This window comes from Callospermophilus lateralis, chromosome 14, assembly GCF_048772815.1.
Source record: "Callospermophilus lateralis isolate mCalLat2 chromosome 14, mCalLat2.hap1, whole genome shotgun sequence".
NCBI classification, from domain to species: Eukaryota; Metazoa; Chordata; class Mammalia; order Rodentia; family Sciuridae; genus Callospermophilus; species Callospermophilus lateralis.
The window spans coordinates 49,024,911-49,052,714 of NC_135318.1; the positions used below are offsets into that span (position 1 = coordinate 49,024,911).

At 33.5% G+C, this 27,804-nt stretch overlaps 1 protein-coding gene across 2 annotated transcripts; it reads left to right on the plus strand.

The window, feature by feature from the left end:
• The first annotated feature begins 219 nt into the window (after window positions 1-219).
• Window positions 220-27,804, plus strand: Rel (REL proto-oncogene, NF-kB subunit). 2 transcript variants are annotated; one of them, XM_076833283.1, is made up of 10 exons: window positions 220-325; window positions 8,790-8,932; window positions 12,170-12,318; window positions 17,119-17,210; window positions 21,989-22,129; window positions 24,212-24,316; window positions 24,424-24,636; window positions 25,367-25,435; window positions 25,560-25,631; window positions 27,026-27,804. In XM_076833283.1, exons 1-10 carry the CDS (start codon window positions 316-318, stop codon window positions 27,802-27,804), a joined length of 1,773 nt encoding a protein of 590 aa, XP_076689398.1. In that variant the 5' UTR covers window positions 220-315. The 2 variants fall into 2 exon arrangements, with proteins under 2 accessions (XP_076689398.1, XP_076689399.1); XM_076833284.1 differs by having other exon boundaries at window positions 25,563-25,631.

Consider the following 27,804-nt stretch of genomic DNA (forward strand, 5'->3'; position numbering starts at 1 on the left):
CCTCCCTCCGGGCTGCCAGTCTCTTGGCCGGGCAGCCGCTCGGCTCTCGTCCCGCTCCGCCCCCTGCTCCTGTCTCCCGCTGGCTGGACGGGCGACAGTGGTGACCCTGAGCGCGAGAATTCAGGGGGTGGGAAGGTGTGAGCCGCAAGCCCAGGGGAGGGCGGGAAAGAGGAGGAGGCCCGGGGGTGGTCAGGGGGACTGGGGTCCCGACTGCAAAGGTCCCGCGGCCTCCTGACTTGACTGGCGGCTGTCTGGCTGACGGCCTCGGGCCCCGACGTTTGGAGCTGCCGGCCCGACTGCGCGGAGAGCGGAGCCATGGCCTCCGGTGAGTGCGCCCATCGCGGCCGGACGGGGAAGAAGCTGTTCTGCGGGGTGGTGCTGCCCAGGGATTCGGGATCTGTTTTGATGGCACATTCTGGCTTTGAAATCGCCTCATCTGGCAAATTGTCAGAAAAAGTTACCTGCTTGAAGGTTTGCGTGCGAAATCAAAGCCGCGCTGTGTAATCTGATGCTCTTGTAATAGCCGGAACTTTAGAAATTCCCAACAACTTGATTTGGGGATTAGGGAAGTAATTAAATAAGGGAGGACGAAGAGTTCTCGTATTTAGAGGTTGAATTGTATTGAAATGGTGGTTTTGTATTTTTGGACGAGAATGAGGAAGCTTTAGACCTCGGGCGAACTCTCTCCCTGTTTAGATTAATTTCATCAAGCTCCAAGTTCTTGTGCTGACAGTTGTGTAAAATGTGGCGCTGCCGTAAGTTTCTTAGTGTTATTTTAACAGGTATTAAGTGGAAACAAAGTGGATGACTTTTACTGGGAACTCAAGCGCAGACTTTTCTAACTTACCGAGTAGAGACGTCGAGTTCCAAGTCCCCTTCTTGTTAGCAGCAACGGGGAAAGGATTTTGAAACTATTTGTGCTTTAAAATAATGGCTAGGCATGAAAACAACGGTATCCCCTGATGTAAATATTTCTTTTCGTCTATAAATGGTTGGATTTGTTGCTTTGCAGGGAAACAAGTTAAGAAACAGCTTGCAGGGAAAGGGAGGAAGAGTTGTATAGATAGCCATGATGTAGGGCTGCCTGTAACTCAAAGCGGGTAAGTCAAGTAGACTAGGTTGGATCATTACCGGGATTTTGGCGGGGTGAGGGTGGGGGTGTTGCAGTTGCACTGCCCCAGCACCGGGTGCAGCGCAAGTAAAAGCCGGAAGCCTAAAATGACACCTTAAGGCTGTAGTAGGAGGCTGAATGAAGAAGGGTCTTGTTTGTTCTTGACCCGCATGCTTCCTACTGCCTCCTGTAGTGACCCTCGGTAGAAAGCTGATGTCTGGTAGAGAAGAGGAAGTAGAAAGCAAAAAGAACCTCTTTAAAGGGTTGAGCAGAACAATACCATAGCTACTGCTGTACGCTGAAAAGGAAATTGGGGTGTTTCACATGACATTTGATTTCAGTTTGTCTGTGGTTTTCGTGTGAGAAGACAAGTGTAGTTTAAAATATTTCAACTTTCCCTTTACTCACTTAAATGACCCCAGACTTTCAGAGAATCTTGAAAATATCAATTCAATAGATGTTTAGATTAAAAAGTACAAGGATGACATCAAATGTTTAGTTTATTGGTTATCAGGAAGAGATGGCATATGAAAGAACTAATGAATGGTGAGCATTTTAAGTAAAAAAGGTCCACTGTTGGCTATTTGACCAGACTGATCTTTCATATATGTAATACTTAAAACTTTTCTAAAATAGAAAAAAAAAAAAACAATCGTTTCTACATAGAGTATTGTAAGACTTACCTGATTTTAAAATGTGATGCAACTTAAACTTGTTTAATGACAGTATATTTTTGTTATGAGGACTGAGTCTCTAAATTGAAAGGGAAGTGTAAAGAAACTGAAAGTTCAAAGATTTGGAAGTTGTAGGATGGTTATCTTTTTTGGTCTTTTCTAAAAAGTTGCATTAAATGGAACTATTTAAAATACAACAAGTTATTTAAATTGTAATTCAGTTATTTGCAACTACTAGGTAAAACAAAACAAAACAAAATTTTAAAGAAGTCAGGTTATACTTTTTTTTAAATCAGTTGTAAAGACCTTAAAGAGAGAAAAAGATTCATTAAATTATAAATTCCCATTCTGATTTGGAACTAATTTAGCTGAAAGAGTGACAGGAAAAAAATTGCTTAATGAGTTTATTATTTACTTTAGATTCTGTTTGTAGTAAGATAGTATTAAAAACCTCAAAAAGTATTTTTATTGATTACCAAGCATTTAAGACTATTTCATTTCTCACCGGATGTTATATGTAAATAGGTATGTGTAGTTGAAGAGATGATCCCTATAATGTAAAAGTAACATAAGAGCATAATCATCATCAAAATTATATAAATTATAAAAATTATATAAATGCTATGAGTGGCTGGTACTTTATATAATGATTCTAAATGTTGTAATATAAATTGACAGATTAGTTATTTAGGGTTTCATAACTTGGTCATTGTTTTTCATTGCCTCCCCCCTTTAAACAATACTCCTGATTCTAATTTCTTGACACAATTAATTAGAATAGGCAAAGTGAAAAAAAATGTGTTCCCAAACCTATCAAAGGTGCATAGTTAAGTAGACATTACCTTTGTGTATTTATAATTCTATTCTATTTAATGTAAGTATTTTATGTCTAAATTGAAAACTTTTCAGTAAAAAAAGCAAAATGTTCTTGGGTGGTATGTGACTATGTTTACTAATAATTAGTACTCTCTTTGGTTAAGTTGACTTAAAATTTAGATAATTTCTTTTTATGCACATTTTTCTGTAGTATGACTCTGCTATGTAACAGAATAGGAAGTACACAAAAAATTGTTTTTGTGAACCCCAATACTTAACCACCTCTTTGTAGTATGAATTTCAAGAGAACTATTTTTCTCTTGAGTAAGGAGAAAAAAAATGGATATAAGTATATGGCAACTTACTCTTTAATAATAGAACTGGAGGTTAGGAATGGATAGCTAAAGCAAATGACTTTTTTAAGTAAAAGATTGCACACAAACATGAATGTTCTTTTAGAGCTGTAACACATGAAAAAGAAATAACAGTGGTATAAAAATTGAAGTGATATATAATAAACATAAGGAGAATGAGTGAATAAAATGAATCATAAGTAGCAACAGCTAGGGGTATGTCCTGTTGTTTTTTAATATAACAAGTCACTCAAATTTCTTTTGTTCCAACTCCCCCCCATTTGTGTTCTCTGTACATGATTGTGTTTGTAGGCACATGACCCAAATATTATATAGCATAGATTTACACTAAAAAAATTATTTGTTTACTTGAAATTCATATTTAACTCGCCCTCCTGTATTTTTAAGTCTAGAAATCTTAACAGATGATTTGGCCCTGCCATGTATTTTTTTTTTTTTTTAATTTAAATACCTGTATAATCTGGGACAGATTTTAAACATTTCTCTACTTTTTCACCCAGTAGGCCAAAAGTTTTTCTCCCACCTCTATAGCAGTGGAATCTCTATTGCCAAAATCTATAATATCCTTTTTACCTTGTGGTGCATACATCAGTTGACTACTCATTTGAAAATTCCATTACCTGGATTCTTAAGGCCAATTCAAAGTCAATCTGTTGTATTGAAGTAAACTTTGATAGGTCTTGTTGGAGGAAAAAAGAATAGATCCTATTTTCTTTTTTTCCACCATGAGTAGAGGTGATAGTTGGAAAAGTATGTATTCTTAGCCCCTTTTGCTCCTTTGGGTCCCAGGCAAAATGTCATCCAGGAGCTCTATGAGAGAGAGAGGCACTCTAGTCAGCTTTCTTAACTGTGATGTTTTGACACATTGGCATTTCAAATATTTATGTATTGTACTGCAAGAAGTATGTTGAAATATTTATTTTGTAAATGGTTTATTTTTAAAACAAATTAGAGCAGTTGAAGGCTATCCCTTTGTCTTTTTCTGTTGCTTGCATTTTGAATAATCTGTTTTGATCAGGAGAGAAAAAGGAGTTACAACTAGTCAGAATTGCTCTGCCTTATTTATCCAGGAAGCAGACCTGAACTTGGGATTGCTGCTTCAGATATATGTTATCATTGTTTCTACTTCTGCAAGTTTTAGGGCTATGGTTCTTGAATTAGGAATGTGTTAAACTGGCTTGAAAGGCTCTTTCAGAAACAGCTTTACCCTTGAAGAGTTCTTCCTGTTGGGTTCTGAGATGGGGTCAGGGCATGTCCTCTGTTTTGGAAAAGCTACTTAGGTGTTTCTGATGTACATCTCCAGTACAAACTTGGTTCTAAAGATTTTATTGACTCTTATACTTGCTTATACCAAGATGAATTATTTTATTAAACTGCTTGCTTATACCAAGATGAATTATTTTATTAAACTAGAATATATTTATTTTAGTTTGCAGGTATTTTTTTAAAATGTGCTGAATCAGTTATTGTAATTTTACCCCTAGCTGCTTTTTATGTTTGTTTCTTAAGTTTGGCATCCTGGAATCTGAGCTGTCACTGTAGCTAATGTCATTCATAATTTTTTTTCTCATTACTTTATATAATTTTGAATTTTATAGTTTTATCACCCGTAAAATGGGATAAGTTCTTTCTTTATGAAGATTAAAGTTAGGATCAAATATATACAAAGTGCTTAAAAATTATATTAAATGTAATTAATATTTTTCACTGTATACTTAATACTGATTCCTAATGCTAGCAATAAGATTTTAATGAATCTGGAACTGGTTATGTAGCTTGGTGGTAGAGCTCTTGCCTTGCATGTGCAAAGCCCTAGATTCAATCCCCAACACCAAAAAAAAAAAAAAAAAAAAAAAAGATTTTAGTGAATGTGTGTATTTCTGACAAATGGTAATCTATTTTTATCTTTTACTTCAATGTAATTTCTTTTTTTAACCAAAAACTAATACTTTATTGTGTGATTTTTATATAGCACTCTTTTTTTCCTTAGTGCAAATAAATCATAAATATACATTGCAAAAATTTGGGCTATATTTCAGATGTTCTGGTCTGCATTAGCATTTTACAATACTGTTCAAAACATAGGGACAATCCTAGTTTTACGCAGTATTGATTAAAGAAAAATACAGTAATCAAATTGTTTAGAACTCATTTTGAAGACATTTCAGTGCTTTTCAAAACTGTAGTGACATTCAGTAATCTTAGTTAGGAGTACTCATTTTTCCCTGCAATTCCCTGATTTATATTTTACCTTCTTCTACTCCATATGTGACTACATTTCAGCACTTTTTATCTGTGGGAAGAGTGGCATTTGCAAAACCGTCCTCAGGAAGGAAATAATTGTTGCATTGTACTGATATATAATATAAATTATTTATAGCTAGGAAGTTTTAAAAATCATAGCCAGAGATAAAAAAATAAGCATATGAATGGGTGTGAGGAAGTAGGAAGGTATGGCAATTCCAGTACCTACAAAGCACTGCTTTTTTCATCATAGCAGAATCTAATGAAGAAGATCTATTAATCATTAATATAGTCTTTTCATGTTTGAGTAACTTGCACAAACAAAATATCTTCAGATTTTAAATCATTCACCCAATAGATATTTACTTAATATTTGTATATAAGGCACTTATGAATAATGTAATTTCTGCCTTCAAGTATCTAAAAGAAATAAAGCAGGTAGCTTTATTTCAAGAACAAATAAAATGAATCCTCCCTGAATTAAAGTTATTTGGAATAATTATTATAAACAAAAGTGCTATTTTTATTTACAGGAAGAGGAAATTATTTTCAGCTGGGGAGGTATAGAATATTACAAAAAATTTGGTTACTTGGTTGTTAGTGAAACTTTTTACCAATTAAGAACTTCCGTAATAGAAAAAGTAAACTTCAAGAACTTTTCAGTACACAATATTATATGATAACTAATATTTATGTCATTTTCAGCATTTTAAAAACCTTTTAAAAAGTATTCTATTTAATCTTTTCAACAATTGCTTTTCTGTTCTTTTGTCTATAGACTTACTTCATTAACACACTAGATAGTTTTTTAAAATGTCAATAAATCACTGCTCACTTTGCTCACAATGAGCCTAGAATTTTTATTTATACTCCTCGTCCTCCTCCAAAGAAGTTAACAGCTTACTATCAATGATGTAATTCTGTATCAGTTTCCCACCAAGACACCTTAAAGTAGTGTGCAGGGATTTATTTGACCTTTAGTTCAACCACATAAATTATTTAAGATGTCACTGAAAAATACTGTTGATTTTAACTCTTGAGAGGGAAATGTACTTCTTTTAGATATACCTACAAGAATGTATAAAGATAGGAAATATTCAAAATTGTAATGTGATTTTGAAATATACAACGACATAAATTGTGAAATACTCATTTGTATGCATGCCTTGTGGTTTTTCAGTAAAATTGAAAAAAGAGTTATGAACTTGATTGAGTTAGTTTTTCCTGGCCCTTTGTGTTTTGAATAAACAAATAGGTAGTAGCTTCAATACAAGAAGTCTGATTTAAGCTGAATAAAATTGAAGATAACAGTAATAATTTATTCAGTGACCCAAAGTAGAAATGTGGTGTCATCAATACTTCTTTTAATTTTTCTTTTGATGCCTAATGCCTAGGCACCAAATACTGGCAGTTTTATCTTTTGAATGAACCTGGATTCCTATTATCACTGCCTTATTTTAGACACATGCTCATCATTGCCCACATGACAGTAGTCTCCACTTATCCACAGTTTTGGTTTTGATAATTCAGTTACTTGTGGTCAGCCATAGTCCAAAAATAATAAGTGGAAATTTCCAGAAATAAGTAATAAGTTTTCAATAACTATTGTTAGAATATATTGTTCTATTTTTTTTATTATTGTTGTTAATCTCTTATTGTGCCTAATTTATAAATTAAACTTTAGCATATATAGGTATGTATGTATAGGACAAACATGGTATATATAAAGTTCAGCACTGTCTATAAAGTTTCAGGAACCCACTGGGGGGTCTTGGAACATATCCCCCATGGATAAGGGGGAAACTGTTGTATTTTAATGGACTCTAAATTGATCACCTTGCTTTTTACTTTCAATCTGTCCAGTGTCACCAGAGTTCTTATTCTCGAATGCTATTCTGATCTTGTGATTTCCCTGCATAAAAATAATGATTCCTCATAACACATAAAATGAAATCTGTGTTACTTTGTGTGCTCTGAGTTTTGGTTCTCTAAGAGTAAAAACATACTCTACTTCCATTGGTGATACCTAAATAAACTCTTCTATGGACACACTCTTCTTCCTTCTCCCTAGAATGCTTACCTTTTTTCTTTCCTCCTCTTTTCACCATGTCATATGTATAACAGTAAGAATTTTAACACATGTGATATCTGATCCTCACAACAACACTATGAGGTAGTGCTGTTATGATTATCATTCCCATTTTACAGAGGAGACTAAGAGATTTTAATAACATTTCCAGGGACTTACTGTTAAAAAATGGCTAGGTGGGATTCAAAAGGCCTCTTCTTATACTTACCTAATAAGACCCACCGTTTTATCTTTTCTGAAATTGCTTGCATTCTAACAGGATAACCTCAGTGAAATGGATTTATAATTGTGGGAATTTAGAAATCACTAAATGGATTGGGGGAGAGTCTTTTTTTTTTTTTCTTTTTTGAATGGAAGATGTCTTCATACCCCTGAAATGAAAACACATTGTTAATCACCCCTTTTAAGCACAATTGAGTATCTTTATTGAACTTTTATTTCCATGATTTGGATAATAAGAAAGGGTAAAGATACATATGTTTTAAACAGCCTTATTAATGTATAATTAATATATAACAAATTACACATTCTTAAAGTACACAGTTTGGTAAGTTTTGACCTATGTGTACAACCTAAATCATCACCACAATCAAAATAATTAACATGTCCATCATCCCCTAAACTTTACCCCATTTTAGGCAACTAGTGATCTGCTTTCTTTCATTATAGTTTACTTAGTCTAGAGTTAGCTCTAAATGGACTTATACCATATGTGCTCTTTTGGTCTGGCTTTGTTCACTCAGCATAATTATTTTAAGAGTCATTCATTAAGTATGTGTATCAGTAGCTTATCCTACAGGTGCAATTTTGAATAATATTGCTATATAAAACAAAATAGTTGTGGTTTCTTTTCCTCCATAGTGTCTTATATTGTAGAAAAAGTTTAGATGGGACTGCTTGAAAATTCTTTTGAGCCTGAAGTCTCTTCTGGGGCTTGTTTTAGTATACAATGTACAAGTCCTTTAACATTCCAAACTTATGCTTTTGCAAGAATTTAAATTATTTTCATTTTTAGGGAATGATCTTTTCACCTACTTCCAAGAATCCAGTGTTAAGCCAAACAGTTAAATATGTTTACTGTCTTGGGAAGTATAATGTACTGCTGAATACTATCTTCTTCATCATTCTGGGGCATCTTGGGGAAAACCCTTCTGCTTGATCTCATGTGGAAAGTGAATATTTATGAAGTGGTTATTTTAGAACTTGATATTGGCATTAGCTGTGGATATTAAGCAATAAAGCATTAATTAATCAGTTGATTTGTATGACTTGTGTCAATACTACATATGAGCTCAATTTGAATGGGAACAAAAGATGTGTCTTCCAATCAATCTTGGATAATTACATTACAACCTTGTTAATGTTGGGAGGGAGAATCTTTGTTTTAATCTGCTGTTTAAAAAAAAAAAAACCCAAATTGTTAAAAATCTATTATAATCCTATTGTAATCTCACTGAACCCTTCCCTTTTAAAATTTTCAGGTGGGTATAACCCATATATAAAGATAATTGAACAACCCAGGCAGAGGGGAATGCGTTTTAGGTACAAATGTGAAGGGCGATCAGCTGGCAGCATTCCAGGAGAGCACAGCACTGAGAACAATCGAACATTCCCATCTATCCAGGTAATAGATCCTTCTGTGTCTTTCTCACTTTTGGTTGATTGATATTTTAGCTATTGCAGTTATATTAAAGGCTCATTTTCTTTAATTACCTCCATAGTCTTTTTCCTTGATTGCCTTTTAAATTAATCTGTATTAGATGGTAGGGACATTTCTTAATTATAATACAGTCTTCCCTGATGTAGATAATTACAATTATTTGTATATTAATCTATGTAGAGAGAATCACAGTGCTAAGTGTACATTGGCAGCTTTTGGATTATGATGCCTTTCATGGAACACAAAGCATTTAATGAGGAAAAAGTATTATGTTCATGTAGAGGTGAGGAAAATTTCTGTGTAGATGAAACATGAATTTGAGAACTGAATCAGAATTCTTCCTGCAATGTCTTAGTCTAGGGCTTATCAAAAAGGAGAAGAACATTTTTTTTCCTTTTTCCTTATCTTTATTGCCTGCATCTGATACTCTGCATCATTGGCATCATTTAAAATAGTATAATTTTTAAAATATGGCTTTTTTCATATTAGCATAAGTTTCAAAAGTAGTTTTTAATTGACAATGACTTTGATAAATATACCAGTTTATTTTTATTTTTATTTTTTAGTTGCAGATGTACAAATTTATATATTTATTTAATTTTTTAAAAGATTTTTATCATTCACTATTTAATACTGTCCAAAGTATTAAAAGCAAAATCGTTCTTTAAAAAATAGAAAATCAATAATAATGAATTTGACACAGAGAAGGAAATAATTCTGAAAACTCAGCCCAGTTTCTTATCAGAATACAAATTCCTAAATTCCAATTCCAGCAAGTATCATAAAATTGCTTAAAAATTCTAATGTGGGAAACAATCACCTCTTTGCCATAAAATACAGCTGCAGAAATGATTCTACAGTTCTTCTCATTTAAGACATAATGGGTGGGAAAGAATAAGAGACATGGAACATGGAACAGAGTTCAGCTTTTGCAGCTCTTAAACTACAATTTTGATTCAACCTCCCACAGCTTCGTTTGCAATGCTTTCAAGACATCTTCCATCTGTTATAGAGACTTTTCTATTTCAACTCGGCTTTATTTTTATATGGTGTCGAGGATCGAACTCAGTGCCTCACATGTGCTAGGCAAGCGTTCTACCACTGAGCCACAACCCCAGCCCCTGTATCAGTTTATTTTTGTAAATTATATTTCACTTACCTTTTAATTTTTTATCCTTTAAATGCCAATTTAAAAGCTTAATAGCAATCTGGGCATAGTAGCACATGCTGTAGTCTCAGCTACTTGGGATACTGAGACAGGAGGATCACTTGAATCCTGAAGTTCAAGACCAGTCTGAGCAAATAGCAGGATAGCAGGATCTCATCTCAAACAACAAAAACCTAATAGCAAAGTGAATTTTGAAAAGTTGTATTTAATTTTTATCAACAGATCTTTATTCACTATTTTTGGGGAGGGGAGTACCAAGGATTGAACTCAGGGGCACTCAACCACTGAGCCACATCCCCAGCCCTATTTTGTATTCTATTTAGAGACAAGGTTTCACTGCGTAGCTTAGCGCCTAGCTTTTGCTGAGTCTAGCTTTGAATTCGCAATTCTTCTGCCTCAGCCTCCTGAGCTGCTAGGATATCAGGCATGCACCACTGTGCCCAGCTTAATTCACTATTTTATAACTGCACTACTTACAGAGTTTATTCTGTTGAATTTAAAGAGAATTGTTAAATTATAGAATAAGGTAATGCCAACATTTTGTATTGAATTTCCAAATTCCTATTTTCATTTATTTAACTAATACATAAAAACATAAAAATTATATATATGAATGGCATACCATGTAATGTTTGATATATGTATGGACTATATAAACTTTAAATAATGTTAAACATACTTATCTCCTCAAACATTTACCATGTCTATATGGTGAAATATTCAAACTCCTTTCTTCTAGCTTTTTTTTTTCTTGGTATGTGCTGATGATTGAACCCAGGGCCTTGTGCATGCAAGGCAAGCACTCTACTAACTGCTGAGCTGTATCCCTAGCCCTTTTCTAGCTTTTAAAATATACAGTACATTATTGTTATATCTAATCACTATACTGTGCAATATTATGCCAGAGCTTCTTGCTCCCATCTAACTGTAGCAACTTTTTAATTTTAAGTTACATTTTTGGTACAGTATGGATTTGGTTTATTCAAATTCTTTTATTTAAATGTTAAAGGTAAAACATAATAAGTAAATTTTAAAAATTCTATTTTCCAATCCTTTGAGTCAATTTTTTCTTCTCCATAATTCTATTTATTCATTATGTCTCTAAAATATTTCTATGATCTGTATCCTTACCATTCCAGAAGGTCCTAAACGCTTTCCAGCTTGAGTTCTATCTACTGTAAGCCTGTCCTAGAGTCTTGAGTGGTTACCTCTCTTCCACCCAGAAAGGCAACATATACTTCATGGATACTGTTTAAATTATGTTTAAATTCAGATTTATGGATTTTAGTGCCCTCTACCTGGTACGCCACTCAGTCTACTTAACTACCTTGCTCCCTTAGGGTATAATGGTTTTTTTTTTTTTATTTCCTGCTCATTTGTGCAAATTTGCTAGCTTTGAAAGTAAACATTAGTTTCTCTCCATCTCATAGTGTCCTCCTGCCTCTCCCATGCTTACTCTCCTTTGTACTGGGAATGTTCCAGATTTGAGTGAAATTTCATCTTATTAAACTCAGCTTGATTTACTGCTTATTGCACAGGGAACACTTGAGATTTGTTTATATTATTTAATATAACTGATTAACTGTTATTTTGTAAAATTAAATCTTGCATGTTAAGTAAAATTATATTTATGTGCTATTATTTTGAGTGTGGTTTAGCTATATATTTTCAAGGGATATTTATGGTATGATAGTACATCTAAGATAAAGGATTTAGTGTTCTAACATTTTAGTTCTTCCTCATGCTCTGTGATAAAAATTAAAGTATAATATTACTTGTTTTAAAAAGAAATAAATAATCAGATGATATGATCAGTTGAAATTAGGGCAGAAAATAATATGTCCAGCAGCTGAGAGGTAAGTTCTTTCCTACTGGTGTTCTTTGGAAAGTTTCATCTCTACTGCAGTTTCTGGTCAGTTGAACTTTATTTATTTAGAGCTAATTACATTATATAAATTGAACTGTCAATTTAGTAAATCAGTTTTTAATAAAATATATTTATGAATCATATATTTAATCCCCCCTTTTTCCAGATTATGAACTACTATGGAAAAGGAAAAGTAAGAATTACATTAGTTACAAAAAATGACCCCTATAAACCTCATCCTCATGATTTAGTTGGAAAAGACTGCAGAGATGGCTACTATGAAGCAGAATTTGGTCAAGAACGCAGGCCTTTATTGTAAGTACATAGTCACAAACATCTTTTTTTAAATATGTATATTTTTGTAATTGTAGATGGACAGAATGCCTTTATTTTAAAACAGAGTGGCAGGATCAAACCTAGTACCTATGCATGCTAGGCAAGCGCTCTGCCACTGAGCTACAGCCCCAGCCAATAGTCAAAAACATCTTTAGGAATAGGACAAGTATAGGATGTTCTATTTCCTGTCCATGATCATCTATTACTTTTTAGCAGAATAAATTAATTTGTCATACTGTTTACTATGTGTATACTTAAATTTTCTTACTATTTGCATTAGAAGTACATTTTCATTCTTCATTAGAACACACAGCACATCACATGATGGTTAGCATGAATACTTCTTTTTATCAGTAAAGGTAAAAACAAACTTTATGTTGTGATTTTCTTTCTCAAGTTTGAACAATTCCTGAAATTTTTATTCTATTTTTTCATGTAGTTAACTTTTTAAAAAATGCCACATATGAGAAAATAAGTTGGAAAACTAGAATTTATTAAGAAAGTGGCAGATTACAAAATTAACATACAACAAAAGTTCTAAAATAAAAAAAATTATGTAATAAGTTCATATGTTGGTGAGGCTACCAGAAGATGAGCCTGTTTAGTAAGTTAGTATAAGTTAATGAAAGCTTTCTGATAGGCAATTTAACAGCTACATAGCAAAAGCCTAAAAACTATGAAAGCACCTTGAGCCAGCAATTCTGCGTCTAGGAATTTATTCCCAGGAAACTGTTAAGCATTTTCAGACATTTAATGATGTTTACTGTAACTTTGTAATGGCAAAAAGTTATAAATAAGAAAGGATACAAGTTAAATAAAGTGGGACATTCACTTAGTCTACTTCTGAATAGTCATAAAACTAACATTGCGAATATGTCTGTTGATAAATAAAGAGATTCATAATAAGCTAGATAAATAAAATAGATTTTAAAACAAGATATGTTTTAAAACAAGATATGAAGAATAATCTTATTTTTGTTTAAAAAGTTTATACATATACATGGTAGTGTATATGCTAAGGTATTAATAGTGGTTGTTTTTGGATGGGTAGAATTGTGAGGTTTCTTTTTTCCTAAATTGTTCATTTTTATAATGAGCATGTATTGTTCTTGGGGAAAAATGAAACTAATGACAACAGAAATATTAGTCAGTTTCCTTATATATTGATAGTAACTATTCAGAAAATGCGTCCTCTTATTAATAATAACAACACAAAACACAAAATGTTTGGTAATATACACTTTGCAAGAAATAAATCCTGTCTGTATTATTTGACTTCCCAAAAGCATTTTGAACCTGACCTCTCCTGTCTGGAAACATTCTCTTTTCTTAATTTCTATGAGAACAAACGTATTTTACTTCCTTCTTTTCTGGCCATTCCTTCTTTCTTACTGTAGCAGTTAAATTTTTGGATTACTTCATTTATCCCAGTAATGACCTTTGTGGTTGCCCGGTCTTTATCCCCAATCCAGGATCCCATTAAGGATTACTCATTATATTTAGGATTATATTTAACATGAGAAACATAACATGTTTCATGAAACACTGGGCAAGAAATCTACAGAGGTGATCCCTTCAGGACACATGTGATCTCAGTTTTTTCTATTCTTGGTGATATTAATTGGCATTCTATTGTAAAGAAAGGATCTTTCCTTCTTTCCCTTCCCCATTTAAAAAGTGTCACTGTCAACTTATATTCTTATAATAATGGTATTATAGACCATTATTATAGTGGCATTATTTTGATTTTCAAATTGACCCAGATTTGATCAAAACAAACCCCTTCATACTGTCTCTTATATCCTTTCAATATGTCCCCATGTTTCTTCATACACTTCTTCACTTTCTGATACAACAGTGTATTCAAGACTTGAACTTTTCTTGATTCAGACCTTGTATCATCATTTTTTCCCAAGGATCCCTAGTTCTTTTCACTAGGGAATGATATTTAGTCTGATTGCTCTTAATGTTCTTTTAAATGTCTCAAAAAGACCCCTAATAGAATATGCCCCAAACCATGATCTTAACCATGATCACAGCTCTTTTCCCTCAAAATTGTTCTCCTTTCACTGTACCTTGTCTTAGTGGTTTCTATAAAACCCCCAAACATAGACCCCTCACACGTGTGTGAATCATTAAGATACCTCCTAAATAGCTCTTGAATCTATCCATGTCACCTAGTGAACTCCCATGAAAACCATACTACCTCAACAGTTTTAAATTGGAGTTGCTGGGATAGCCTTAACCCTGGTGGTCTTGCATCAACTCTTTTTTTGATCTCCTCCCCTTAGTTTTCCTTTACTTTAGCCAGAGATATCTTTTAAAATACAAATTGAATATTTCCCTGCTTAAGACATTTTAATGGCTTTCTGTGGCTCTTGGAATAGGAACAACATTCTTTCTGTGGCCTACCAGCCCCCATGGTCCACTTGTTCTAGCCTTCTGTTGAATTGTGCTTCCTCTGCCTGATCTCTACGCTTTCATCACAAAAGCCTTCCTTTAGTTTCCTCTGCTCACAAGGTTCTTCTGTAGGGGCCATTGCATGGAAGTCTCTTTCCTTTCCTCTTCCCTTAGTTCAGTTCTATTCATATTAAGAATCACTTCCTTACAGGAGGCCTGTGTCCACCCTGAATTGATTGACTCTCCCATCATAGGCTTCCATAAATCATGTATATCTCCTTGTCATGATTTCAGTTTAGCATTTTTTTGTGTGATTATTTAATAGCTATCAGATTATCCAGAGTAGAAGTTAGCAGACTTTTTCTGTAAAAAGCTAGATAGTAAAGATTTTAGGCTTTGCAGGCTCTAGGGTCTGTGTTGCAATTATTGAACTCTGCTGTTGCGGCTTGAAATTCATGAGTACGACTGTTCTGTATAAACTTAATTTACAAAACCAGGCAGTATGCTGGATATGGCCAGGAGTTATAGTTTGCCAACTCTTGTATGCAACTATAAACTCCATGAAGGGAGGATTGTATGTCCTCATTACTTTCCAGAATTTTTAAGGGATAGTGGGAACTTCAAAACTTGTTGAATGTGAATAAACAAATTAATAATTGATTCATATAATCTTTGTAATCTTTGGTTTCTGCGTATCAAAAATTTCCTTTTCTTATTCTTTTGCCATGCTGGGGATCAGACTCAGGGCCTTACACAAATATAGAAAGTGCTCTACCATTGAGCTACACCCTCAACCTTCAGAATTTCAAAAATCCTCATTACTTCTAATATTCTTAGCAATCATTATTCAGATGAAACAAAATCATTTAGTATAAAAGTATGAAGAATTCTTAAAGAAATGAAAAATTAAGAATCAAACAAAAAATATTTCACAGTAAAGGACTACTTTTGAGGAAAAGGATTGTAATTATAGAATTTTAAGAAAGGATTAAGAATTCATGACTTATGTTTTAGTATTGGAAGTAGAGGAAGAAAATGCCAAAGATATTTTAGATTTTAACAATCAGAAGTCTGAATGTGCAGAGCATGAACATGAGACAGTAGAAGAAGCATGGGGAGAGAGAAAAACAAGGCAGCCTCTGGTTGCAAGTGTCATATGAAGTTTGAACAAATGGTAATGTTTCTATAATTGAGTTTTGCTTCCTTATTCACACCCACCCAACTTTAATGATGTCATGGTTTTTCCATGCGGGAACAAGTATGACTGAGTGGTGGTGGGGGAGTTCCCCTGACCATCATCTGTACTACACATATGCAAATTAGTAATATTTGTAGCTATTGAGAAGTTTTCCATAAATGACATTTTGAAACTTTTGTTAAATATTGTTGTTAGTATTAAACCTCTTTCTAATAAAATACATTTTAATACTTTTTTTTTCAATACTTTCTTACAGTAACATCATGTAATATGGCACAAAACATATTCTACTGCTATTGACTGTGGAAGTCAAAAATCAGATCTCTGGCAGGCCTGTGCAGCCAGCATAAATGAATGGAGCTGATTGTTTTTAAGAGGACTAGTAGGCATTACAGCAAACTGTAGAGTTCTGCATCAATGGGGTCCCCAATGCTCAGCCCCTACCAGTTGTTTCTGTGCCAACTTACATTACCAAACCTCTAAAATATTAAAGAGAATTCAGAATTTCCAATGTTTATATGCAGTTACTTGATTTTAAATGTAGACAACATTCCTACATCTAAAACAAACACACCTGTGGACTTGAGGCTGTGGGCATCTTTTTATACCTTTTCCTTAATATGATCAAATACACAGATTTTACTGATTTGATCATGAATTTGGGAGGCGACGTTTTGCTTTTTGGTGTTCCTTTCCGGTTAATCTGTGTCTACTTTGGTAAATTTGACATAGGCATATTGGTAAGGTATAATTATGATATATAAAAATGCTATAATTCTATGTGTACATTTTTCTTGTAGCAGTTCTTTTAGAAATATAACACCACTTTTCAAAATTCTCCCATTTTGCCGCTGGCGATGTGGCTCAAGCGGTAGTGCGCTCACCTGGCATGCGTGCGTCCTGGGTTCGATTCTCAGCACCACATACAAAACAAAGATGTTGTGTCTGCCGATAACTAAAAAATAAATATTAAAAATTCTCTTTCTCTCTCTCTCCCCATCTCTTTAAAAAAAGAATTCTCCCATTTTTATCATAGCAATTAGAAATACAATTCATGCTTTAATATCTCCAGACAACAAAATAATGTCTCCTCAGTGTGGGATATATGCTTGGTTTCTATAGTGTTTTTTTTTTTTAATTAACTAGACTGCAGTTTTGAAAGTTTATTCTTTTCCTCCTAGTTTTCAAAATTTGGGTATCCGATGTGTTAAGAAAAAAGAAGTAAAGGAAGCCATTATTTCAAGAATAAGTTCAGGAATCAATCCTTTCAATGGTAAGTATCATTTCAATTATCAGTGGAGAATGTCATTTTTTTTTTCTGTAAGAAAACTGGTTCTCTTTAAATGTGGCCTTCCTTATGCCACTCTTCCAACAGACAACATACATTGTGAATGTTAGTAGGTAAGGTATTGGAGGTATAGTAGGGTTATAAGATATTGGAGTGCATTTAATTCATAGGCATAGACCACAGCAAAACTTATTCCCAAGCATAGAAGTAGTAGTACATAAATAGGAAAATCCCACAAGACATTTTCATAGTATATTTGTTTATATTCCTACATATTTACTATTCAGTGGATTTTATTTAGATAGCATTTATTAAGCATTTATACTTATAGCATTATCCTGTTGTGGCTCCTGGTACTTTTTAGCACTCTATATTGTTTGAATGGGTAAATGGGTTTTGAACTAGATATTGGTTTCTATAATAATGGTATTCTTCCTTCTAACATGTTCTGCAGCTACTTAAATAGGCATGTCAGGAATTGAATGACTATACAATTTATGATAAATAGATATATTTGTCATATTTAAGACATGCCTATATTGTTGGTTTGTTTTTCCTGAATGTGTAAAAATAATTTAAAGGAAATAATGATAATTTAAGGAATGTGCTTACAGACAAGTACTATTTTTATGGACCATAGGATGTGCATCTCTTTTGTTGTTGTTTGTTTGTTTTTAATATTTTTTTTTTAGTTGTACATGGACACAATATCTTTATTTTATTTATTTATTTTTATGTGTGCCAGGGATCAAACTCAATACCTCGCACATGATAGGCAAGCGCTCTACCACTGAGCCACAGCCCAGCCTGTGCATTTCTTTTTTTCTAGGTCTTAAATTTTCATACAGATGTACATTTTTATGTAAAGGGAGTTATTCTGTGCTTCATATTCTACTGCTTTAGTTTTTCCTACACAAGATTATATCTTAAACATCTTGTCAGTACTTACAGATCTATTTTTTTTAACAGATTATTCTTTTGTTTGAATGGACTGTAATTTGTTTACCTAGTAATTGTAATGAACTTCTAGGTTATTTTCATTTCACTTAGAAACTCCATCAAATAGGCACTTTGAGCTCTTGTGTGAATATTTCCTTAGCATAAAATTTTCAGAACTGGTAAATTTATGGGTCAAGAGTATGCTCACTTAAAGCTTCAATTCAATGTCAAATTAAAAAAAATAGATTTTTAAATTAAAGAGGCCATTCAAGTCTAGATGCAGTATAAAACAGGGAGATTGTTAATAGCTGTCATGTATTAAGGCCTTTTTGTATGTCAGGGAATAAATGTCATGAGCTTTATGTACACTGTTTTATTGAATCATTAAAGCAACACTGCTTTATAGAAGAGAAAACTAAAGCTTTGGTCATATAACTGTCCCAAATCATGCAGAAATTTATCTGCTACTTCTGTGGAAGGTTTTCATTTGTTTGTTGGCAGTCCAGAACCAGGCATTATATTAATAACATTCGATAATGCTTAAGGTAATTCCTGTTATATAGTAAGTGCTTTACATATTTTACTTCATCTAATTCTTGTGACAACCTATGAGGTAGGTGTTATTCATCTCTCCTTTGCGTAAACAAGAAAATGGATGCATAGAAAAACTAATTTGCTCCAGGTCATATAAATAGTGAGTGGTAAAGGCAAAATTTGAATACAGGTAGCCTGGCTCCAAGATTTATGGTCTTAACAAGATTTGGAAAAGAAATAATCCTGCAGTTGGTCTTTCACAGTATTTATGTTTTCTGTTGTTTAGATTGTTTTTTGTTTATGTGGTGCTAGGGATCTAACCCAGGGCATCACACATGATGGGCAAGTGCTCTACTTCTAAGCTATAGCTCCAGCTACTTTTTGTTTTAACATCCATTCTTTCCTCCAGCCCTTTTGCCACTTCCCTTGTTTAGGAACTCATCATTTCATAATTTGAGTTGTAGCAGTTTTCCCCCAATCAAATCACAGGTCTTTAGAATAATACTATGATATGAATCTTATAATGGCTTCTTATATAGTTTAAAAATTAAATGGCCCCTACATTCAAAGTCACCTACATAAAGCTCTGACATCTTTTCTATCTTCTCGTCAACTGCTTCTCTTCATGAACCCTTAACAATTCCAGAAAAACTAATTGTTTACTCACTTTGACCATCTCAGTCCAGTGTCTCCAGTCTTTTCACTGACATTGTAGGAATGTAAGCTTACATCGTTTTTAATCTTAACAGTTGTTGACAGCCTCTGAACTTGCATTCTCACCTTTATCCTTGATATCCCTCTAAACATCCAAAAGATCCTCCTAAAATCACTATGATCATTTCAGAACTCTGCTAATCATCCTTTAGTGCCACTTCTGCAGTGGTTTTCAACTTGAATATTCACAGGAATCCCATAGTACAGATTAAAATACAGATTCCATGGAATCATCATTTGACCCAGCTATCCCACTCCTCAGTTTATACACAAAGGACTTAAAAACAGCATACTACAGTGACACAGCCACATCAATGTTTATAGCAGCACAATTCACAATAGCAGCACAATTCCACAATGTGGAACCAACCTAGATGCCCTTCAGTAGATGAATGGATAAAGAAACTGTGGTATATGTACACAATGGAATATTACTCAGCATTAAATGAGAATAAAATCATGGCATTTGCAGGTAAATGGATGGAGTTGGAGAATATCATGCTAAGTGAAGTAAGCTAGTTCCAAAAAACCAAAGGCCAAATATTTTCTCTAATATGTAGATGCTGATCCATAATGGGGGTAGCGGGGAGCATAGGAGGAATGGAGGAACTTTATAGATAGGGCAAAGGAGAGGGAGCAGGGCAAAGGGGAGGGAACAGAAAGGAGGTAGCATGGGGGTAGGAAAGATGGTGGAATGAGATGGACATCATTACCCTAGGTACATGTATGAAGACACAAATGGTATGACTCTACTTTGTGTACACCCAGAGACATGAAAAATTGTGCTGTAAATGTATACTATAAATTGAAATGCATTCTGCTGTCATGTATAACAAATTAGAATAAATAAATAAATTTTAAAAAATAAAATGTAGATTCAAGACCACATTTCTGGGTCTGGTGTGGGTCCTGAGAATCTGCATTTTAAAAGCACATTTAGTTCAATGTTTTCTTCTTTGTGATTCATAGTAAGAAAGAGATTTTATTTCTCCCCTTTTATTTCTACAGTTTCATGCAAATTGAACCATGTAGTCTATGCTCTTTCTTGTCTGGTTCTTCTTGCTCAGCATGTTGTTTTTGAAATATATCCAAGTTGGGGCAAAAATCCATAGTTGGTTCCTTTTTATTGCTGAGCATTACTGCATTGCATGGTTATGCCATAGTTTATTTAACCATTCGTATAGATTTGTTTTTAAACTTGTCAGGAGCACCTAGCTACTCATTATGTGCGTGTGTGTGTGTGTGTGTGTGTGTATTGATTACTCATCTTTGAAACTGAGAGACAGTGAGATCTTGAACTCCAATTTTACAATGCTATAAAACTTGGTTTTGAAGAAGGAAACCTCTTATTGCCTCCTTAATTAAGATGCCAGAAAAGTGTGCTACTATAATACATGTGTTGGCATCATAGCATTTTGACTTTTTATTATACAACTGTGTTCTTATAGACTCAGATGTTAGAGTCTATAAGACTCTAGCTTGAGAATAATGATATTGAGACAAATTTAAATGTTGTGATAATTACTGAGACTGTATGAGTACAAATAAATTAAAACAGTATAAAACTGTTTTTATTAGTTATTGCCTATAGTACTAAGGAATTTGGTTAAATGTTTTTTCAAACTTAGTATTTTACATTTTAATATTTTATAAAATAAGTGTTAAAATATAAAATTTGTAAAATTTAATATATATATTTAAGCATTTAAAAATATAGCTGAATTGTTTATGATTTGTTATAGCTTATGGTATTCTTTGAAAATGCAGTAATATTTTTTGTTGGAACTGGGTTTCTTTTCAAACATCATTATAAAAAACTGTTCTTACATTTTATTTTGTCATATGAGTTTTTATTTTATTTTTTTCAGAACTGCAAAATTTTCCTACTGTAGGGTTTTTTGTTTTTGAGCAAACTTAATTTACAAATGAAGTATTTTATAGAAACAAGCTATCTTATATCATTTGGTATCTTCTTGGCACTTCATCCCTAAAATGTAGATCTCAATTTTAGTAGATATTCCTGTGTGTATGTCATTTTCATGTGGATTGTAAGTAAAATTTTCTAGTAGAGTTTAATTTTTAAAAGCATAAGCTCTGGAGTCAATGGCCTGGGTTCAGATTCCCACCCTACCACTTCCTAGCTGTAAAACTTTGGACAAATAATTTTGTCTCTTTAAAATCAGCTCTCATCTGTAAAACTGGGGAAATAATTCCTGGAAGATTTAGAAGATAACTTAAACTAAACCAAATACAGATTTGTTGAATGAATATCTCTTCTCTGTTATGTATAACTTGCATCCATTAAAAAAAATCAAATTGTTATTAATTTCATTTTGGGGTTCTATTCTAAGTGTCAGCTTACTAGAACAGTTACTTCCTAAAAAGGCTATAATTTATCAAATACTGTTAGATAGTGACTACTTGATAATAATAAAAGGCATTCTTGAGATTGGGTACATTCTGTTTTTGTTAGTACAGATTTGGTTGCTATTCAAGCTTATTGGATATAATGGATGAGGGATTTTAGCTCTGTGTGACTATTCTGCATTTAAAAAAATATGTTTATACTTGTTCAGTCCCTGAGCAACAGCTGCTTGATATTGAAGATTGTGATCTCAATGTGGTGAGACTGTGTTTTCAAGTTTTCCTCCCTGATGAACTTGGTAATTTGACAACTGCTCTTCCTCCTGTTGTCTCTAACCCAATTTATGACAACCGTAAGTGCTTTATTTCCTTGTATTTGTAGTCTTAGCTTGTTTTTGTTTTTAAAGACTAGTTTAATTATTAAAAATTTTTTGGTATTTGGGAAAACAGTATATTCATCATAAGAAAAATTCAAATACTATAAAATATACAAAGAGTAAATCTCCTGCAATTTTATCCTCCAAAGATAATCACTGTCCTCAAACACATATTTTACCAGTTTTTTCTTTATACCAACAAATAAATCATCATCAGTCATATACACAATATAGTTTAAAAATATCGTCACTGATCTTTCTAAAAACTTAATTTCGTTCTTAGTAATTTATATCTTGAACCTCTTTTCCTCTTGGTTACATTATTCTTTCAATAACTGCATATTTCATGACATGCCTATATTGTAATTTTTTTATCTTTATTATTTTTATGTGGTGCTGAGGATCGAACCCAGTGCCTCACATGTGCGAGGCGTGTGCTCTACCACTGAGCTACAGCCCTGGCCTAGTTGTAATTTTATTAAATCATTATCCTTTCATGGGACATTTGGGTTTTTCTTTCCTTCTCATAGTTTTCCTTTTGCCCTAACAAATTTAATTGTGATAAGTATCCTTATATGTGAATATCTTGTATAAATATTACTCTGGCGTAAATTTTCAGAAGTAGAATGTTGACAGATGCTAGAACAAAAGATACAGAAATTTATCATTCGAAAAGACTGTGATGCTGCGGTCAAATATTTTAGCTGCACACACACAAAATATTTATTTACCAATGGTGTCTTATTATACCTGTTTTGCATGTAGGTTAGTGAAACCTAGGGCTGTAAATGTAGATAATAGTATCCTTCTCATACAGAGCAGTGAATGTCAGCAAGAACTATTTAGTCATATTGTCCACATAAAAGAAAACATGGAAATTGTATTGCCCTAGGGACATGGATGAGATTTAAGATTAATCTAGCTGGCACAGTGGCACACACCTATAATCTCAGCAACTTAACAAGACTCTCAGCATTTAGCAAGACTCTGTCTCAAGATAAAAAATAAAGAGGACTAGGGATATAGCTCAGTGGTAAAGCACCTATGGGTTCAATGCCCAGTACCAGAAAAAAAAATTAATCTGGTAACAGTATGCAGGATGTATTGGAAGAATCAGAATTTAGAAGCAGGGAGGTTTATTTAGAGAAAATGTCATTGCCTAGAAATGAGTCATTTGGCTCTAAACCAGATTATTTAAAGCAGCTAAAAAGAAACACAATTCACAATAGCTAGACTGTGGAACCAACCTAGATGCCCTTCAATAGATGAATGGATAAAAAAAAATGTGGCATTTATACACAATGGAGTATTACTCTGCACTAAAAAATGACAAAATCATGGAATTTGCAGGGAAATGGATGGCATTAGAGCAGATTATGCTAAGTGAAGCTAGCCAATCCCTAAAAAACAAATGCCAAATGTCTTCTTTGATATAAGGAGAGCAACTAAGAACAGAGTAGGGAGGAAGAGCATGAGAAGAAGATTAACATTAAACAGGGACGAGAGGTGGGAGGGAAAGGGAGAGAGAAGGGTAATTGCATGGAAATGGAAGGAGACCCTCATTGTTATACAAAATTACATACAAGAGGAAGTGAGGGGAAAGGGGAAAAAAAAAACAAGGGGGAGAAATGAATTACAGTAGATGGGGTAGAGAGAGAAGATGGGAGGGGAGGGCAGGGGAGGGGGGATAGTAGAGGATAGGAAAGGCAGCAGAATACAACATACACTAGTATGGCAATATGTAAAAACGTGGATGTGTAACCGATGTGACTGCAATCTGTATACGGGGTAAAAATGGGAGTTCATAACCCACTTGAATCAAATGTGTGAAATATGATATGTCAAGAGCTATGTAATGTTTTGAACAACCAATAATAAAAATTAAAAAAAAAAAAGAAAGGGACAGGTGTGAATGGTTAATGTATTTATTGTCATCTATCTGTACATACAAACTTTTATCTATTTTGTAAATGATTTCCCTCAAATCCTTCCCCTTACAACAGAATAATATGTATTATTAAGGTAGAGACACATTTTTTTAAAATCCTCTATATTTAGGTGCCCCAAATACTGCAGAATTAAGGATTTGTCGTGTAAACAAGAACTGTGGAAGTGTCAGGGGAGGAGATGAAATATTTCTACTTTGTGACAAAGTTCAGAAAGGTATTTACTTATTTTGTTTCATTGAATTCAGAATGTATTTTAAATTAATAGATAAAATTTACTTTGTTTTTTCATTGTTGTTATTCATTTGGTTTCTTATTAACTAGATGACATAGAAGTTCGTTTTGTGTTGAATGATTGGGAAGCAAAGGGTAACTTTTCACAAGCTGATGTACACCGTCAAGTAGCCATTGTTTTCAAGACTCCTCCATATTGTAAAGCTATAACAGAACCAGTAACAGTAAAAATGCAGCTGCGGAGACCCTCTGACCAGGAAGTTAGTGAATCTATGGATTTTAGGTATCTGCCAGATGAAAAAGGTATGATACTTTGGTGTGGTATTGCTTTATACATGTCTTAATGTTGATCCTGCTACATGGTAAGATACATTTAGTCATTATATATATTCATAATTTATATATGTTTTCTGAACGTTTTCATTTTTTCCTTATGCTCTTTGCATCTCTTTCTTAGGAAGGTTTGATTAATCTGAAATAATTTCAGATCATCTAAACTATTTATCAACATTTCTGTTTTAGCCAGGCATGGTGGTCCACACCTACAATCCCAGTGACTGGGGAGGCTGAGGCAAGTTTGAACCCAGCCTCAACAATTTAAGTAACTTAGTGAGACCCTGTCTCAAGATATAAGAAAAATTGCTGGGGATATGGCTCCATGGTAAAGTGCCCCTGATTTCAATCCCCTGTACACACACACAAACAAAAAAAGGACTTGGGATGTAGCTCAGTGGTAAAGAGCCCATGGGTTGAAGCCCCAGTACCAACACAAACAAATTATTTTTGATTTTGGAGTATCTATTTTTGTTCTTAGTATGCCCTTTTTAGAAAGTGTTTGCTATTTTGATCCTTATCAGACCTTTCGTTAGTTGATATTGACTTACAGGTATTATAATGTACTTATTAAATCCAGATGTATATCTAGATGTAACAGATGTAAAATGTACGTCTATTTAAAGCTTTTTGTTTATTAATGGAGAGGAAATATAATTCCTTGATGATTCACCTACTTTCCTGGTTTCTTTTTAATCAGATACTTATGGCAATAAATCAAAGAAACAAAAAACAACTCTACTGTTCCAGAAACTGTGGCAGGATTGTGGTAAGAATATTTTGTATGATTCGTATTTAAATAGATCTTGTTATTTGCTTTATTCAGTTTTTCAAGTTTTAATTGATAAATTAATTTTCAAATTGCATTTAATAATGGAAAAACTTTATCATAGCAGTCAATTTTCCTGAGAGACCAAGATCTGGTCCAGTAGAGTCAATCGAAGAAGGAAGATTCATCAAAAAAGGTATTTTATCCCCTGTGGAGTATTCCTTGCACAATGTAGTGGAATTCCACTTTTAAGAATAAGCCTTTCTTTGATATTTTCCTCTCCTATAAATTTTTTCAAGATTTCAACATGATAATTTAGTTGTGCTTCTGTAGATTGTGTTGGAAACTGATTATGTTTGAAAAACTATATTTTGTTCATACAGTAGTAATTTTCCTAATTATAGTGTGTCATGGAAGAAATGGTTTAGGTCTGGCTAGTCACCTTTCTTATAAGTAAAGTTTTATTGGAACATAGCCATGCTCAGTTGATGACTTATCATCTCTGGCTACCTCCCCTTCTCCACCCTGCCAGTACTAAACATCAAACCCAGGGCCTCACGTATGCCAGGCAAGTGATCTATCACTAAGATAACATCTCCAGCCACAGTTGCCTTTTCTATTTTTTTTTAAAACTACAACAGAAATTGGATGATTATTAGCAGAGGTTATGTAGCTCACAAAGCATAAAATAAAATGTTATCTGGCCCTTTAGAGAAAAAAATTTGACAACTCCTTGGTTTATATAATTCAGCCAATGAATGGTTAATTAGAATTTCTCTTATCTTTTTTTTTAATATTTTTTAGTTGTAGTTGGACACAATACCTTTATTTTATTTATTTATTTTTATATGGTGCTGAGGATCAAACCCAGTGCCCTGCACGTGCTAGGTGAGCAGTCTACTGCTGAGTCACAACCCCAGCTCCTTCTCTTACATCTTTTTAAAAAAAATTTATTTATTTTTATTTATATATAACAGCAGAATGTATCACAATTCTTATTATATATACAGAGCTCAATTTTTCATATTTCTGGTTGTATACATAGTATACTTATATTAGTACCTTTCCTGGTTTAGAATATACAGCATTTATATAATACATAAGTAAATACAGAATTTTTTTCTGACTGGGGATTTTGTAATACTTTAGGGTCACACCTTAATGTATCTTACAAGTTATATATAGTTTTCAACCATCCCTAATGAATGCTTTCTCTGTCCCTCCATTTTCTCCTAAAAGTGAGAGTATGAAATGATTTGGCTGTTTAATTCCTGTTAATTAAAATTCCAATATTTATCTTTCACTTTTAAAAAATACATGTATAAGGCCTCAAAAACTGGACTGAAATTATATATCCCAAAATAACTTTAAAATTCATCTTAAATTCATTTATTAAAGTTACATGTTATAGAATTCAGTTTTGGACTTGTATAATAATTTTAGTGCTTTGAAAAACATTTTATTTAAAATGTTAAATCAGTTCTCTTGAAATTTCTCTTTAAGAATGTGTTTTTTAAATTTTAATTTTGCAATAATGATTTTTATAACTTTGTTCATTTTAATTTTGTTAAATACATTTTCCCTCCACAGAATCAAACTTGTTTTCTCATGGTACAGTTTTGTCAGAAATGTCCAGATCTTCAGGAGTTTCTAGTCAAGGAGAATCCTACTATTCCTCACCTGTATCCATCTCCAGTGGATTGTCACATCATGCTTCAGCCATACCTTCAATGGTGCCTCAGCCTCCTTCAAGTTGGTCATCAATGGCCCATCCTACCTCACGTTCAGTCAATACAAATCCACTGAGTAGTTTTTCAACAGGGACACTTTCTGCTAATTCTCAAGGTATCTCATCATTCCTGGACATGTCTGTTGGTGATTTAAATGCTTCTAATGTTTGCATTTATAACAGTACTGATGACATAGGCAGAATGGAAACATCATCCATATCACCAGCTGACTTATATGGTATTTCTGATGCCAACATGCTGTCAAATTGCCCTGTGAATATGATGACAACCAGCAGTGATAGCATGGAGGAGACTGATAATCCAAGACTTGTGAGCATGAATCTTGAAAACCCCTCATGTAATTCAGTGTTAGATCCAAGAGACTTGAGACAGCTCCATCAGATGTCTTCTTCCAGTATGTCAGCAGGCACCAGTTCTAGTACTGTTTTTGTTTCACAATCAAATGCATTTGAGCGATCGGACTTCAGTTGTGCAGATAACAACCTGATAAATGAATCAGGACCATCAAATGGTACTAATCCGAACAATCATAATTTTGTTCAAAGTAGTCAGTATTCAAGCATTGGCACAATGCAAAATGAACAATTGAGTGACTCCTTTGCATATGATTTTTTTTAA

What these genes read in the sequence shown, in the direction of transcription:
- Rel (XM_076833283.1), top strand. An exon ending in AGGAATCAATCCTTTCAATG is followed by an intron (nt 17,211 to 21,988) that starts GTAAGTATCATT and finishes ATACTTGTTCAG; the next exon opens with TCCCTGAGCAACAGCTGCTT. An exon ending in GTATCTGCCAGATGAAAAAG is followed by an intron (nt 24,637 to 25,366) that starts GTATGATACTTT and finishes CTTTTTAATCAG; the next exon opens with ATACTTATGGCAATAAATCA.